This window comes from Mirounga leonina, unplaced genomic scaffold (assembly GCF_011800145.1).
Source record: "Mirounga leonina isolate KUSES-001 unplaced genomic scaffold, KU_Mleo_1.0 Mir_447, whole genome shotgun sequence".
In the NCBI taxonomy this organism is placed as follows: domain Eukaryota; kingdom Metazoa; phylum Chordata; class Mammalia; order Carnivora; family Phocidae; genus Mirounga; species Mirounga leonina.
The window spans coordinates 798,155-816,321 of NW_023270757.1; the positions used below are offsets into that span (position 1 = coordinate 798,155).

General features: G+C 37.2%; 1 protein-coding gene across 2 annotated transcripts in view; it reads left to right on the top strand.

Moving 5' to 3' along the window:
* Positions 1 to 18,167, top strand: part of MLLT3 (MLLT3 super elongation complex subunit) — a 285,130-nt gene that overhangs the window by 248,676 nt on the left and 18,287 nt on the right. For both annotated transcript variants that reach the window (XM_034987920.1, XM_034987921.1), the window contains exons 6-7: positions 14,796 to 14,871; positions 16,779 to 16,908. In XM_034987920.1, coding sequence (XP_034843811.1) covers positions 14,796 to 14,871; positions 16,779 to 16,908 — 206 coding nt within the window. The remainder of the gene's footprint in view (positions 1 to 14,795; positions 14,872 to 16,778; positions 16,909 to 18,167) is intronic.

Here is an 18,167-nt window from a genome sequence, read left to right on the forward strand (position 1 = left end):
ATGCTTCACTTGCATTATCTACGTTCTCATCCTAACAATGTGAAGTAGTACATTATTAATTTCATTCCCTCTTTTTAGAGATGAAGAAACCAAGACTTGGAGAGATAATGTTACTTGCCTAAGGTCACTCGGCTAGAAAGTGGTGGAATCAGGATTCACACCAGGACTAATGTTTCTAGAACCTGACCCCAAATCATTATATTATTCTATTCGTTTCATCTTCACTCTATAACCCTTGAGTTTTCAGAGTATTTGACATTCAAGATGTAAGTGCAAAATTCATGTCAAAAGTAAGATAATTATTTTAAAATTGTTGGCCATTAAAAAAAATGAGATTTATTTATTTATTTTTAGGGGGAGTAGCATATGCAAGTTGAGGGAGGGACAGAGGGAGAGAGAGACTCACAAGCAGACTCCCTGCTGAGCTAGGAGCCTGACGCCTGGCTGGATCTCACAACCCTGAGATCATGACCTAAGCTGAAACCAAGAGTCGGACGCTTAACCAACTGAGCCACCTAGGTGCCCCTGTTTGCCATTTTTTTTTTAATAACTTTTTTTTTTTTTTTAAGATTTTATTCATCTACTTGAGAGAGAAGAGAGATCACGAGCAGGGGTGAAGGGTACAGGGAGAAGCAGACTCCCTGCTGAGCAGAGAGCCTAATATGGGACTTGATCTCAGGACTCTGGGATCATGACCTGAGCCAAAGGCAGACGCGCAACTGAAAAAGCCACCCAGGTTTGCCATTTTTTATAGCCTGTCCTTTTATCACAGAGTCAATAACTGTGTGTGGCTTTCTGCATCTAACAACACATCTTACTATATATGAATCTCCATACATGTGCATACATATAACACATACGTATATACAAACATATATATGACATAGCAGTGTCGTAGGTACAGCTCATAGCTGTGTCCAAATAATGCCCTCTGTGTTTCCGGTTTTTTCTTATTTACTGGAAAATGTTACTGGAGCCCCAGTAATGAATAGGAGCTTAAAGTTCATGTTCTGTATTTCCACCTTTTAACCCTACCACCCTTTAAATGTGATCCTCTGCAGTGACTTTGCCCTGTTTATGGAATAGGAGCGTATTACTGAAAGGATGGGCAAGTCTTACCATTAAAATACTTGTGAGACAAATAGATTTTGGATCTTCAAATGGTCATTCCTTTACTATGTGCTTCATAAAACTTCAGGCTAGAGGGAGTGTACTCAGCTGACTTAAGTTGCTGAGTCACAGTTACTTTAGAGAAATGTTCTGAATACTAAAGCAATGAGATTCAAGATCAGGTATACTGAGAGAGATAGTTAAGTATTTGACATCTGATCTCTTCAGCAGAATGTATGCTTACCACACAGAGGGTAGTATCAGATGGAAGAAGCTAGTTTCTAAAACAGTTTGGGTTGGATGTTTGCTTCTGATTAGCCTGTGTGTGTGTGTTGGATGAATGAGCAATTGGGAAGTCATGACCATGTGTTTGCTGTCATTTAAACTGCCACTCTAATCTAAATATACATGTGGGTGCTTAAGGAGACTTCTTTCTTTTCAAGAGGATCATTCTTAACAGCTCTCAACTCCTTGCCGGCACACATGAACTTTGGGGCACTTCTGTTTTCCTGAGGGCTACTCTGTTTTCTTTTAAAAGAGGTGAGGATGATTTCTTCGCTTGCTGTATTTCTGATTTTTAAAGGCCAGCTGTATGTAAAGTTTATTTACCATGAGCAATCACTTCATAGGAAAGACAGCTTCTAGGATGTTCTACAAGGTAATGAAAGAGGGGGATAAGCATGAGGAGACAAATAAAAGACACAGGGTTTCTTTTTATAGGAGAATTCAGGAAAAACTTAACTGATTTTAGATCACTAATTTGCATATAGCATGCACTAATCTAATTAAAAAATTAGAGAAATTTATAAAATAGGTATGATTTTCTAATACATCATCATATAATGGAACCCTCATGTGTGTTTTTTTTCCCCTCAGAGTGATTTAAAGTAGAAAAAAAAAAAGATACCCTTCTCCCTTGACTTCAAAGCATTTACATATATTTTATCTACCCGAGAATTATTAAAATACACATTAAAGAAGTTAGAAGTTACATAGAAGTTTCTTCTGCTCATGATTATAATAGTATAGACTTCCTTTTATTTTCTTAGAGAAGCTAAGGATTAGGCTTGTAAGTATTTTACTAATCTGGAATGAATCTTTTCATTCAGAAAAGAATAATACTGGTCTTTCATTTTTTCATAATTATATAGCTTATTTTTGAAGAGCCATATGGCCAAATGTTTTTCTTTGCCCATTCACACATTTTTAGATATAAGAGCAAACAGTGTAAAATACAACTTATGAAAAAATAACACCCCTTGTCATCTACTAGGGTATTTGATAAAAATTAGTTATCACTTAATTACACATGAAAATGTTTCCTTAATATTTTTTGATAATCCTAGGGAGACTGTGTTATTTTTTTAAAAAAATTATTGCTGTGTAAATTCTTAAACAAATACATGTATTTAACTTTTAATTTACTTAATAGTTATACTGTATGCCTGTTTGGAAGTTGCCTTACAGATTAATATATGTGACAAATGTAAACTAAGGTAAGTAGTAACAAAATTTAAAGAACGGAGTGTTTATTCAGAGTTAGGCAAATTTTCTACATGGGCAATAAGGTCTACCATTTTTTTCCTAGAGAAATATGAGAGTTACATAGTTTTATATTTGGAATATCATAACGCATGCACATTCATTGGCAGAAAGAAATTTTCCTGGAACTATATTCCAGGAGAATTTACCATATGGGTCTCTAGATGTCCAAATAGTTAATGTTCTGTGTAAGTGGGCAAAGTAATTTCATGTAAATACTAATCTCATAAATTAAAATTATTTTTTTCTGATGGGGTAGAACATCCAGGCATGGAAATATCTAAAGGCTTAAGAAACTTTTTTTGAATAGCATTTCCTTTCTAAATGTTTTCATTTCAGCATAATTTCAGAGAAAACAGAAGCTGATGATAATAAATCCCTGTCATTCCAGGAAGAGTCATATTTAGTAAATTCTATTCTAGAGCAATAAGTGGAGCCTTCGTGTTTGCTTCACAGCTAGTTTCTCCCTTCCCCCTCCCTTCCCTCCCCCATTGCTCAGCCCACACTCAGGGAATTGTGCAATTTGCTCAGTTCATCAGGAAGTTTATGAGAATAATATCAATATTTCTAATTTTCTTTCTGATTTTTTAGTCTATAAGAAAACACCACTTTCCGGACTAATTTGACTTTCAGGTTTCTAGCAGCCAGCTGGTAAAGAGGACGTGATCTATTACACATTTCACATTGTTATGAGATAAAAACCAATCTCTTAGGAGATGCTTAAGTCAAATGCAATTAAGTGGAAAGACGAGTCTGTGTTTTCTACTTGCTTTTCAGCACTTGGCCTTTTAAGTATAGTGGATAAAAAGGTAATAAGTAGCATTTACCATAGAGGAAGAAATTTGAATGCCGTATTATAAACTAAATGTGCTGAAGTTTTAAATTATAATGTATATATTTGAAGCATGCATGCATAGGTGGGTATGGTGAGGTTTGTGGAATTGAGCTTTTCCTGAATAGTGATTGTATGAGTAGGGAATGCTCTCGTTTCATGAAGATTAAAAAACAAGTTTAAGGTCTTTAAATCATTCTTGAGATATTGAAATTGAATGAGTTTCTGAGGATCAGTTCAGAAACAGTTCCAAACCATCCTCTGAGAATGCGGTAAATCATGTGTGCTGGGTCTCTAATTGAACAGCGTGGATCTGAATCCTCATTAACTTGTCTGTAGGGAAGAGAAAATTGAGGAGAGCAAGGAAGAGGCCGAGGAGAAGACCTTTAGCCGGTGCTGGCCTGAGCTGCCATTGTTGAAGGACATCCTTTGAGCTAATTTCAGTCCCATAAAAAAAAGAATCTCTTTAGTGATTAGTAACCAGTGGATAAGAGCAGAAAGCCCAAGTGAATAAAGGCCATAAATACCGAAGTCCTTGGGATAACAGCCTGTAAAACTGTCAGAAAGCATTGCTTAAGTGACAAAAGATAGCCCAAAGTAACAAGAAGTGCTAGGTCACTAGGCAATACTCCGTGTTCTCGGACAGAAGACAAAATTTAGTTTTCCCCAAAAATAGAGGTTCTTCTTGAATCCAGTACCTGCCCCACTTTATTTATTTGTAGTGGCTGGTGTCTCTGCTTTTAATTTATGGTTGATTGCATTTGCTTGTCGGAATCTTGAGGCCTGTTAAAGATAGCGTTTCCAAAAGTAGCACTAGGATTCCTGAAACTTCTGTTTAGATCCATCAAGATCTACTTACTTGCTAAGAATGTTTAGCCTAACTAGAGTGAGTGGGTAAGTGTCTGTGTGTGTGTGTGTGTGTATTTTTTAAAAAGCAGATGGTTAGGGATTAGATGCTGTCGAGTGCCTTTCTCTTGTTTTTAATTTAAAGTCTGAAGTTCACCATCCTTAAATAGTTTTTCCTAAGGGAAAAATAAGTAAATAAAGCTAGAAGAATGTAAGTTTATATTATAAACTATTTTGTTATTACTGTGCACTGTTAGGATCACAAATGATTAAAGTCTTACCAGCCCGTACTTCAGAGGTGTTTAGAGTTAGAGAAAATTCAGAATGATTATGGAATCAAGGGTCTTTATTCCAAGCTCCTATTGTTCTGTGATGATGATTTTATGGCATTTGAATTACGGTGTTAGCCAGCAAAATGATATGTTTTTACAGTTTTACAGTATAACCTTCAAATCCCAGATGTGTGTCTGAGAGCTGTGTCTTCAGCATACTCAAAGTGTTGTGCTTCTTCAAGTTAGAGAATTTTGTCAACTTAAGGGTATTTGCTTCTCAGCGTTCCGGCTGTGAGAACTAGAGGTGTCATTCACTTGAAGGGAGCAGATGTTAAAGGTTCTTGCCCCTGCCTCCCTAATCCCAAACACCCTTGAAGAAGAGAAACGTCCTATTACCCAAATAGGCATCTTTCTGATGGTGAGAAAAGGCGGTAAAAGGCAGTAAATCTGCCTTCTCATTATGAAGTGCAACAATAGATTGATTTATGAAGAAAAGCAACTGTTGGGTTTATATGTGTGCATGGAAATGTAGGTTCCTTTAGAGCCTTAGAAGCAGTAGCTTTCCTCCTGTTCTTGACAAGAGTTTAATATTACTAATACGGGATGCGTTGATTCTAACTGCCACATTTTTTAAGGGGGTACATTGAGAAGAAAACAAACAAACAAAAGTCCACCTCCTAATGTTTTCGCATGAGCACAGTCTCTTAAATAGGCTATGTTGTTGCTATTTCAGTTCATTTTCATTAAGATCGAGGGGAATTCTTAAAAACAGTTTTATTTTTATCAACTTTGTGTTAGTACTTAACACTTTAAATAAAAGTGAGTGTAAGTATAGCATATTTAGATGTTAGGCTGTTTGTAAAAATTTCAGTTTCACTTAATGTGTCATTTTCAGCAAACACTATAAAACTACCGGATAGACCCACAGTAAAGATAATTTCAAATTTCAAGGGTAGGGGAGGTCATGTTATGTATTTTGTGTTGGGTTTTTAAGAAGGTCTTTGTGCACTTTAAAATCTTTTAAATAAGTCTGTGTTACCTCTTATTTAGTAAGAAGCTTTGTTAGAGGATTTCTATTTAACTTAAAAGTTAAAATTTAAGCTCTAAGTCAATTTTGAGCATAAAATATTATAAAATACAAAAATCTGGATGGTCTCTAGATAAATTGATATGATACTGGCCTTGTATATTTAGCACCTAGTACTCCAGAATTTGAAATCTATGTGATATAATTAAGATTTGAGCATGCAGATTACAGAATTCAAACTGATAATTATCTATAGAGTTGATGTTAAAGCTCATCTCTTTCAGTAAACATTTATCCCCAATGCATGTATATTTCTAAATTGTAGTAATAGCTGTGCTAACATACTATGTACAAGAAGGTACATATAAATACTTGAAAAACTAAAAGAAAAAGAAAAGTATTATTTGAATAAAGGTTCCGTTCTTTTCTTTTACCGCTATGGCCTACCTTACATACATCTATGTGCACATGCATATGCATACCCACACCCAAGGAATTGTAGAGCGCTCTGATCTAGAAGAAAGGGATTCAGTGTGTTACCTGAAAAAATGCACTGTTATTTTAATTAGGAAGATACAAGGCTTGTAAAGACTTATTCCTTGCAACTATCAACAGTCTTTGTGATAAATAATAGACTGATAAGGAGAAATGTTGCATTTTGACCTGCTGATGATTGGATAGTTTTAAATCAATACTTTTTTTTCCCAGTGGACTTTGGTTATTTTGGAAGTCAAAATACCATGGAAATAAAGGTCTTGGCAAATAAAACGAAGTCTTGATGCCGCTGCTATGATCGTAAATCTAAGCTTCACATTTAATGGGGAAAATTCTCTAAGATGGCCAAAGATGAAAATTAATAAAACTTCTTGACATTTGTGTAAATCTATAAAGATTCTATAGGTGTCAATCAAATGCTCTTTGGCCTTTTTCAAGTAAACCATTTTTTAAAAAGGTCTAAAGTTAATGAGAAAATGCAATTAAAATGTCTTGTCAAATGATCTCTTCAGGTGTATCTGTGTTTTACTTCATTTCAATTAATTGCTATCTTTATGATACCCTGAATTCATTCTATTTAATTTTAAATTTTATAATCCAAAGCTGAGAGCTTAGCACCACACCACATATAACGTACTTTCAGGACTCTGTTCAATTCAACACTGCCCTTACAGAGCGAGAGGAATATAATATTTTACATTATTTTGAGCGTCCTGCACTCTGCACAGGTGGGTTATTTGACAAGCAACTGAATAGTTGTTCTGACAACAGTTTCAGGATCTTACTGTTAACTGATGAGCAGTGGTGTTTTGATGTTCATTGGTCAGCTTCAATAATGGTTGTTTATGGGGCAATTCCATGAGGAAACTTGTTTTTTCTTTCTCTTTTGTGAGGCGTTACAGCTCTAAGCCCTCTGCCTTGTAACTTTTTCTTTCTCTACCCTAATCCTCAAAATACACAAGAGAGGGGGGAAAAAGGACCAGTTAAAAGACATGTCTCTGGTATTATAACTCAGTGGTCTATTTTATGGCCAGTTGTGAGACACGACTTCTCACGGTCTTTGCTCAAGGGATAGCAACATGCTTAGAGGTGGTGCAACTGTAAATGGCCTGTTTCCAGATGATTTCTCATTCTTACAGCTCTTAACAAGTGAGGGATTTTGGGAACACATCTGGTACACCATCTTGCAACAACCGGATTTTTTGAAAGATCATATGTTCTGGCCACAATAGTCAGTAGCAGCCTACTGACTATGAGAGATACAAGACTTGGGGCTCTTGTGCTTAAAAGACAGGAAACTAAAAGAAAATTATCGCCATCCCTACGTGTGGAAAAGGGTCTCCTGGAAAGATTTCTAGACCCTTGTTCCCCAAGTCCATTTCGTTTCCTAATGGGATTCTGTGTTCTCAGACAGGGCACAAATGGTGACACATTTAATAATAGCAAAGAGGACAATAATAAGGAAGAAAGCAAATGCAGGAGTTAAAACCAGAGGCACCACAATGTAAAGCCAATTATCTTGGCATCCAGGATGATTTTGTCCGTAAGTTTGAATAGGTCACAAAAATAAGGACCTTTGCTATCTGTAGAGACGGTAATTCTTAGGATCTTTCTCTCTTACCAGCAAATGATGGGCGTGACGATAGCTTTTGATAATATAAGGGCCCAGCAGGCTAAATACACTTATAATTTAACATCAAGTTCATTTAATTTGTCATAATATCTACAAATGGAGAGGGTTTGCTAAAGAGAGATGGGGTGTCTCCCCCGTGGTCACGGACTTGAGTAACTGTCCAGCCGTAACTTGAGTAACTGTCCAGCAAGTTGTAGCTGCCTATTCCAGTGTCCTTTCCCCAATTTCACCTTGTTTTCAAAGCAAGACCTGTTGGCAAATTACTTAAAGCAATAAATCTATTTTTTTTTCCTGGAGATTATGTATAGATTGTATGGAAGAGTTGAGTAACAAGACTAGATCACTTTAGAAGGCAAATAAAATAAATGATCGTAGTGGGTTGTCTGATGTCAGTCTTCTTGATCAGTACCAATGCCATTCTAGGAGAAAAGTCCTTGCTTTTAAAAACAAAACTTATCGAACTAGTGAGGTGAGTACCCAGGATCTCTTGTAGTATTGATTGGACAAATGTTAGAAGCAATTGACACAGACGCACCCATTCAGACCCAGGGATGAAGTATTTTGTTTTATCACTGGTTTGCCTTGGGTGCCAATCACAAGATATCCCTTAGGAACAGAGGGATATTCAGGGCAGCTTTCACAGTGACATAGAAAACTGTGTTCCCTGACTGGTGTTATAAGAGGCTGTTAGTGTGTTCAGAATACTGCTTTAAATTAATTCCACCTTTTCAAGGTTAATAGGTGTAGTAGAAAGAGAACTGGATGAGAAGTCAGAAAACTTGGTGCTAATCCACCTAAATATTACCTACTGGCCACTTAATCTTATTGTGCTTTAGTTCCATCAGCAATAAAATGGGGATAAAAAATATGTCCTTTTGTCTTAATCAGCTTGGGCTGCCATAACAAAATACCGTAGAGTTAGGTGGCTTAAACACAGGGATTTATTTCCTACTGTACTGGAGGCTGGGAAAGCCAAGATCAAGGTGCTGTCTGATTTGGTTCCTCTCTGAGGGTTATTTTCTTGACTTGGATTTGGTTACCTTCTCACTGTGTCTTCACATGCTGGGCGGGGAGTGAGACAGGGAGCAAGCTCTCTGGTGTCTCTTCTAAATAAGGGCACTAATCGCATCATGAAAGCCCCACCCTCATGACCACATCTAAACTTAATCACTTCCCAAAGGCCCCATCTCCAAATACCATCACATGGGGGTTTAGGACTTTAACATAGGAATTTTAGTGGGACATATTCAGTCTGTAGCACTTGCCTTTCTCATGGTAGAGCGAATGAAATAATATGATAAGGCTACACAAAGATATATTAAGAGGTTAGAGTTATTGACTGATGTTTGTCCAATTGGATTTTCATATACCTTTCTATATAATAAAGTTTTGTTTTTGGGGTGCCTGGGTGGCTCAGTTGGTTAAGTGTCTGCCTTCGACTCAGGTCATGATCTCAGGGTTCCTGGATCCAGCCCCCTGCCAGCTCCCTGCTCAGTAGGGTGTCTGCTTCTCCCTCTGCCTCTCCCCCTGCTTGTGTTCCCTCCCTCTTTCTCTCTGTCAAATAAATCTTTAAAAAAATAAAATTTTGTTCTTTTAGCATGCTTATTTTGAAGCAGGTATTAATGTAAAACTAAATGAAATAAAAGTTCTCATTTCTAGCTTTTTGACGAGTCACTCTTGCATCATTCTTGTTAGATTAACTTAATGTAAGTGTTATTTCACAACTTTTCAATCCTTAGTTCTTTGCTTAACTGTGAGCTTACCTTTTATTGAAACAGCTATTACAATATGTTAGCTATCTATGGGAATTGGTAAGAGAATGCATTTATGTGATGAACATTTTCCACAGTTGTTTAAAATGGATGTCATTTTTCTTTAAAAATGTATTAAATGTATACTTGAAAGTTGAGTTGGATTATCCTCAGTTTCTTACAGAAGGTTTCCTACTACTAAATAAGGTTTCTTACAGTAAGTTTCTTATTACTAAATAAGGTAGTTCTTTTTTTCAGTTTTATCAAGCTATAATTGATGTATCAAATCAAGTTACACATGTACCTTAAGCTAATACAGTGTTATAAATGTGTATATTGTGAAATGACTGCCACTGTAAATTCAGTACACATCCATTATAAATGAGACAGTCTTTTAAATGATACTATATGCTAAGAAAAAAAAAAGTGTCAGATGATTATTAATTTGTAGTGAAGGAAGCACTAAACTGACAAGAACCTAGTAGCTCAGTCATGGAAATTGAATAGAGACATAAATAAAAGTATATTTACATTTGTGTTTTCTTTGATTAGTACTCACCCTTGACATAGTCTTTCTGGATATTTGTGCAAAAAAAAGAATTTTTATTGCAGGCTATGTGTTTTCTTTTTCTAAACAACATAGAAATTTTGTGAAAAAATATAGCAACGTGTCTAAAATAATTTCTGTTTAACTGCTTAGACTGTATTCTCTCCCTTTCCCCTGAAGAAAAAAAAAAAGGTGTACGTTATTCTTCCCCTTTTTCTTTATTTTGATTGTTTTAAAGATCCAGTTGAAATTCTGGTCATAAATATATGTTGCCTGTGAGAAAAGATGGAACTTTTATCTTCTGATTACCTAAGGAGGAAGCCTGCTGCCAGTGTTAAGAAACAATGCCAGATTTTACCAGCCCTGTCGCCTGACCTGCCTTGATAGGTGTTCTCTTTTGAAGCACTTAACTTGTAGGAGTTGTAAACATGTGGTTTTTCTTACTTGTCTTGGACAAAAATAATCCTCCGTTGAAAATCCATTACAAAATGATTTTGCATAGCCATTTAATGTTGAAGATTCCATTGCAAATCTTGGTAGGCCATTGTTTTGGTAGTAAAGATATATCTTGTTTTAGGCAAAAGAGGAGTATGTGGTCTATTGTAAATAAGAGGAGCAACCAAATGTTGATTCGCTACCACTGGAAGAGTAGAGGGCTAGGAGTTTTTACTTTACTTCTACATGAGGCTCAGTGCCCTCACTGTATGAGGACATTAATGCCTAAGCAGTCTTCCCAAAAACCTACACAGTAAGCAATAGAACTTAAGATTTTTTTTTTTTAAATCTGAATAAAGTCAGGTTTTTATTAGATATTGGGAAAAGGCTTGAGCAGGCAAGGTGAGAGATTTCTAAATTTTAACACTCAATGAATGTTTGATATGATAGTGATTGTCATAGAATTTGAGGTTTTTTTTTTTAATTTAAATTCACTTAATTAACATGTAGTGTATTATTAGTTTCAGAGGTAGAGTTTAGTGATTCATCATCAGTTGCATGTAACACCCAGTGCTCATTACATCATGTGCCTTCCTTAATGCCCATCACCCAGTTACCCCAGCCCTTCACCACCTCCCCTCCTGCAACCCTCAGTTTGTTTCTTGTAGTTAAGAGTCTCTTAAGGTTTGTATCCCGAATTTGAGGTTCTTAAGACTAGACTTTTGTCACTGTGGAGAATGCCATTTAAAGACACTTCATGTCTAGTGTTTGATTACTCAGGAGGTAAGCTAAACATGTGACTTGGGGCATCAACAGGAAGAAGTCAAAAGTTTTTTTTTAGTGGGGAGAATTTTGATATTTCAAAAACAAGTATCAAATTAGTAATGGGAAAAATCAGAACCTCGTTGAAGTTCCCTATATTTAGGTTTTGGCATATATACACATAAGGAGGGGAAAAGAGGATGCAGTAATCTTTTCAGTCCTTGGGTACTTTAAAGACCTTACTCTAGCTCTGTTTATGGTGAATATTTTAAAAAATAAACCAAACAGCATTTTCTAGGTTATAAAATCATCCTTGATTGGCATTTTTGGAGAATAAATATGATTTTATTTTCAAATAAAATACAGACTGAAAGTGAACAACAGCTCCGTTCGGTTGGATTTGATAAAATAGAAGACTGTGTCACCCTCATCTAGTAGCAGAATGGCTTTTTGAACAGTTACCATTTAGTTGAATTCTGTCCTGGTCTGGCTAGGTAAGTTTAAGGTCCATCCACTATGACATGATTTTGTACATGCTTCTTAGATGTTTTTATTGAGAGGTAATTGCATTCTTTCCGGGTGTTCTCTTGCAAAATACTTTGATGAGTATGCAGGGATGCTACTTCTGGATACATCAGTAAGTTTCTAATTTTTCTCATGATGCTTTTTTTTTTCTCTTACGCTTTCTTGGATTTGTGATTCTTTCCAAAACATGCTTTTGCATTTAGAGGAAAAGAAATGACTAACATAGTATCAGTGGTGTTTTACTTGGAATTGTCATTAATATCATTTGTTTGAACAAAATATGCCTGGACCCCCCACACCAAACCCACTTAATCAGAATTTCCTTATGTATAGAATGCCCCCGACTGATTCTGATGAATATCCATGGCTGCAAATCTCTGGAGCCTTGATCATTGGTTCTTAAAAGTCTGGTTGGTCCCCAGAACAGTGGCAGCAGCATCACTTGGAAACTTTTTATGGAATCTAGGTTCTCATCCCTATCCCAGAATTATTGACTCAGAAACTCTGGAGTGGGACCCAGCTGTCTGTGTCTTAACAAGTCCTCCAGGTAATTCTAATGCCCATGAAATTGTGAGACTCCCTGTCTTTGATCATCCCAAGGGGTCTCCTTGGCTCCAAAACCACAAATCCTTGTCCTGGTTACAAAAAGCTTCCAGGATATTGGATTTGCTGCCCACCATTCAACATTTTATCCTTCTCCATTCACCTCTGTTGCTTTAAAGTTTCTCTTTTAATATTGTCGGTGAATTAATGTGTCTTCTACCATAAACCTTAAATGCTTTGTGGATCAGGCATGGTGGTAATGATAAACATTGAATGAAAGCCTTTTTCTCCTGTTGTATTATGTTCTTTACTCTTCGTCAATTTTCTGAGGGTTGGTAACTGGATTTACTAACCTTGTTTGTGGTTAAGAAGCTAAAAGAAGGCTGCCTGCAGGTTTGGTTCTGGCATTGGCATGAGGCTTGAGACAGATGGATCAAGTTTAGCATGGGGTGGTTGGGGAGATGGACACCATCCCCTCTTGCTTTCCTGATTAGTGTCACTCTCAGCAAATAGCTCTGGCAGAATGGCTCCTTTAAGTCCAGTGCAACATGACTGGTCCAGCAGGAGGGGGAATTAGAGCTCTCTCCACTGACTGTAAGGAAACCTCTTTTTTGGCTCCCAAATGGTTTCCAGAGCTATCAAAATAATACCATTTGCAGACACTTTTCATGGCTGAAAAGAGCAACTTGGAGAGGAGAAATGTTTTGCAGCTGGGCATTGCACATAGCTGCTAACTGAATGCCCTTGCAGTGTGTAGCTCACTTTTGTGGCTCAACAGTGGAAGAGGCACTCAACAGAAATGAAGAGTCCCTCACACAGGCGTTTGTGCTTGTAAACCAGCTTTTCTTTGTGGGCCACAGACAGCAATGTGTCGGACGTTGTACTGCAAAGCTCAAGTAAATCTTGCAGTGGTAAAGGGTTGGTGGCCGCCTGCCGCTCATTAGAGATCCTGTCTGGCTCTTTTCCTGCGGAATGAGTGGTAGATTGCTGACACCTGTTTTCCCATCCAGCCTGAGGATGTGAAGTGTGCATTAGGAATGCTTGAAAGTGCTTCCTTGTGTCCGAGGCTGGATCTCGGTGTTGCTTGCAGAGAAGGGGGTTGGGATTCAGTGCTGAGAAGGGAGATGAAAAAAAAAAAATCTGTGGTGAGAAAACTGCATTATCAACTGAACTGAGATTCTCCTCCTCATTTAGTGGCTTCTGATGGTGCTCTTAGTTTGTCTTCCACGTGGCCCCGATAACTTGGGTCATCCAATGAGCGAAGTCGAAAGAAGAAAGATAATGTCCTGTATGTGAAAAGACCTCATCTATGTCTCAAATAACAAGTGTATAGTTGAGACTGTGAGCACATTAGAAATGGGATAGAAATAGTCCAACATTAAGTTATTTTCAATTTGGCCTCAATACGTAAAATTCAAGTGTGTTGATGGTATGATCAATTTCTTTGCACACTTCTGTCCATGTATTTGTTCTTCCCACCTTTACCTACTGTAAAGCCTCATAAAAACTGGCAGGTAGAGGAGAGGACCTAATGCTCTGCCTTCAGTCCCAGATGCAGCGTGCCTGCTGTATGCAGTGCATTATGCTAAGTATGAGTGGATAACAAGCACAAGACAGACCCCCACACCCCTGCCTTTTCAAGTCCCTGCAGTCTACTGGAGAGGAAACACACACATCAAAGGCAGCATAACAGTGCAGCACATCAGATAAGCAAACAGATGAGATCCACATTTTCAGTGGGTTTGGAGAAGGAAGACAACTGTGAGTTGGACAGGTAAAGGAGGATGTGGACCTTGTTCTGGGTATTAGGGGATGAGGAGAATTTATGGTGAGAGAGTGGGGCATGTGTGTGATGCTCTTTACCTGCATACATAGGCTGTGGATTTAGAGGGTGGTGTGTGTGTGTGTGTGTGTTTGAAGTAGTGGCAGTATTTCCCATTGACTCGTTTGTGGGACTTGGCCAGATCTCCTTGTGAACATTACCTCCATTTGTGAACTGTGGATGAATGGGGTTAGAGTTGGGTCATGGCCTTGGACCAGAGTGAAATTAACTGGCTCGTAATGTGATTGAACTAATGACCTTGGCCTCATTACCACTATGTTTTAACCAGTTGAGTCAATCAAAGATTGCAGAAAGGGTAATCAAGGTAATCTTTTTAGAAAGAGATTTGGATAGCAGCAAACAGGAGTGAAATCAAATCCGTCGTGTCAACACCCAGGTGTTTGTCTTATCATCCTTGAGTTTATATACTTGTTTCTGCATCTAGTAAAAACATGGTGGACAAAACAAAAAGGATACCGTGGTTCTACTGTGTCGCTGTTTTTGGCATAATGCAATGTGTATTCATTTTTCTTGCACAGCATCGGATGGTTTTTGCAGAGCAAAGTATTTTTGAGCAGTGATGTTGTTCTTTAATTTTAGATGTGTAGTGTCCCCAAAATTTATTGATGATGGCTTTCTCTTCTTCTTTAAAGTCTGAACAACCCAGCCCTGCCAGCTCCAGCTCCAGCTCCAGCTCCAGCTTCACACCGTCCCAGCCCCGGCAACAAGGTATCAGTATCTCCCAGGCAAACGATGGGACATTTTCCTCGTAAAACATCTTAATGAGTTGATTTATGGCCTGTTTTCTACTGTTTTATTATTGGAATGATAACTTGGCTTTTATGCAGTTGTATTTATTTCCCCTAGGCATGCACTTGAGTATTGTTCTGATGTATGAGGCCGGCCTCTAGAAATTCCTCTTTTTCCAGTCCCTGCCATCAGAGTCCCATTTTACAAAAGGATTATAGACACACACAGCCCATTCCGGGGAGCTCCCAAAGGAAATACAATAGCAAAAGCTGGAGTTGAGAGGCTCTGACATAGAGAAATAGGTTTTTACTCTCCCTCCTGGAGGTCTTTCATTTTATTTATTTATTTTTTTTCTGCAGATTAATAGACCTGTTTTCTTTGGCAAGTGTTAGTTTGCTGTCTTTAAAATTTATTTTCCCTCTGCTTGAGCTTAAAGAAATTTAAATTGAAAGAAATCTAATAAAGAAGTTTAAGCCAGAACATTAAATATATATTTTATACTTTTTGGTGTGTGCAAATCTTCAAGTAAGGTCTCCCCCCCCCCTTTTTTTTTAACATGAAAAGTGAGATCATATGAAGGAATAATTTGTTCTTGAGCATCATGTTGCACATGACCTCTTTCATGGACCATACTCAATTTCTGATGGCCTTGTATGTTTTGAAAAGGATTAAATTGTTGTATGTATTTGGGCTAAGGCTAAGCTTCCTTATATTTTTTATATAATATATATTTATATATATAATATATATTTTATATATATTATATATATAAAACTGACCATTTTGGCTAATCAGATTTCTTGTTACACTGACTTCCAAAGGTAGAGAAATTTGGGTTTTGCAAAGTCTGAGATTGCAGAGAATCAATACTTATTTTAGAACCGATTTAGTGAGAACTCAGATATTCATGTCCTAGATTAGGCTTTAGGAATTGCCTAATCCAGAATAAAAGTGCCTCTCTCACTTTCTTGATTGCCTCCACAATCTCTTCTTTAACATAAAAAAGAGTGATCTTGTTTTCATCACATTTAGAACAGTCAAGTGAAAATAAGCCACGCTGAATTTTGGTTTTGGTTTTGTTTTTTCCCCAGTTATGTCCTGTTCTAGAATAAAACTAGTTATGACTTAAATTTTTTTTCTCTCCCATCTAATACTGGATACTCTCTTGAATTTTCTGGGCACCTGACTTATTACATGGTTTTATTTATGCAAATATATGCTGGTGTTTTGCCAGGAATTTCTTAAAAGATAAAATAAAAATCGGCTGCATAAAATTGTTGCTTGAACAAGACCTTGTGTCCAAGATCAATATGAAGATCAGAGATAGGACATTACACCATGGAACTGAAATACTTCATAATCTGAACTTGACTGAAATGCTTGCTTGACCTGAAATTGACCTTGAAATAAAAGGAACAGCTAAACCTTAATAGATCAAAAACTACCACACAAAGGCTGCATTGCCAAGAACAAGTTACAACCACGGTGATTTATTAGCTTCAACTTTTCAATACATGGATTAACCTAACAAAACATTCAATTTACTAATAGATCTTTCTGTTCCTTTTTAGGTGTAATTTTTCTTAGGGAAGAAAAAAATACATAGAAAAACATTCCTAGGAAATAGAGATTTTCCAGTGAACATCCTGGGGCATCTGTTGTGAAAACAGTAGTGTTTCGTTTAGATGTTACAGTCCAGAAACTACCAAATATGTCTTGTCAATTGTATAAATATATATGATAGTGGGGGTGTTTTTTTGGTTTTGTTTTGTTTTGTTTTTGATTTTTTGGCCAACGTTCCGTGCTGGATAGCAGTCCCCTGTGTCCAGTATGACTAAATGTGTATGAAGTCGTGTGTTTGATTGTGGTACACCATCATTCCTCAGGTCCTTTAAGGTCTATAATGAAAGATCTGCATTCCGATGACAATGAGGAGGAATCAGATGAGGCAGAGGATAATGACAATGACTCCGAAATGGAGAGACCTGTAAATAGAGGAGGCAGCCGAAGCCGCAGGTGAGTGTGTCTTGGCAGGAACGCAGCTCCCTGTTATGGAATCATGCCTTTTCCCCAAACTTACCAGTATATGACCACCGCAAAGGTGTGCAACACCAAAAACAGTGGCAGAAAATGGTCACATTCATTTAAGCTGGGTCACCTAGGCATGCTTTTATTCCTCTCTCCAGGGAACTGCGTATCCCTTTTCTCAGAAAGCAGAGGTTTTTTTCCTCTGAAAATTCTATAGGGAAAACATCCTACTAGGAGTTCTTGTTTTTGAAAGTCTATGCCAAGGTAGCAGGACTGACTGCTGAAATCAACTCCGTTTTCATTTGAAGAGTTTGTGTAGATCCATTGCTATAGCTTCAGAGTTTGAGGAAGCGTGTTTGCTGTTTGTAGTTAGAAATACGTAATTGGCTTCAGTGAATTATGTGTGACCTAATTAAAACTAGGATCACCTGTGTGTGTTTTCCAGCAAATAAATTCCTTTTAAGTGTGCTGACAATTAGGTTCCTTAAGTAGCTTTAATGCTGTGAGGCATAATTCCACATTATAAGATGGTAATTCATGTCACTTATAATTAATAGTCAACTTGAAATTGCCTTGAGGGTTTTCTTTCTTTATCATGAGGAAAACAAATAGGCATGCTTACTTTAATGTGTTTGAGTAGAAAAAATATGAATCTACTTGAACTTAAAATCCAATTACATTTATAATACATCACATTAAATCTTTTCCCATTATCCATTACTGTGTGGAAGGCCCTAAAATTCCTCAAAAGAATACCATCTTAGTCCCAGCTGGACAGATCAGATGTTTACTAATCGGCAATTCCTTAGTGTTCTTTGAGAAGGGCTTCCCGGAGTATATACGCCTTTTCAGATCTCTCAGTGATGCTTGTAGCCATAATCAATACTTATATCCAATACCTCTTTCTCCACCTTGTCTCCCAAACTCACCCATATATATACATATATTTTTTTTTTATTTTTTTTTTGAATAGGAGAAAATAAGGAGACTTATCGCCTTGGTGTGATAACATTTCCCTTTAGAACTCTTGAATCTGACAAGAAGGAAACTAACTGGTAGGACAGAAGGTCTACAAATGGACCGGAACGTGGCAGTGAGCGTACTTACAACCACCAAAATCCTGACTGCTGGCTGTTCTCAAGTTTACCTGATGAAAGATGCATGACCTATTTAGCCAATTTCCAGTTATCGTTATTTAGAAAATCTGGATATTCCGTGATTGGCCGTTGCCCACCCACTTGCTGCCC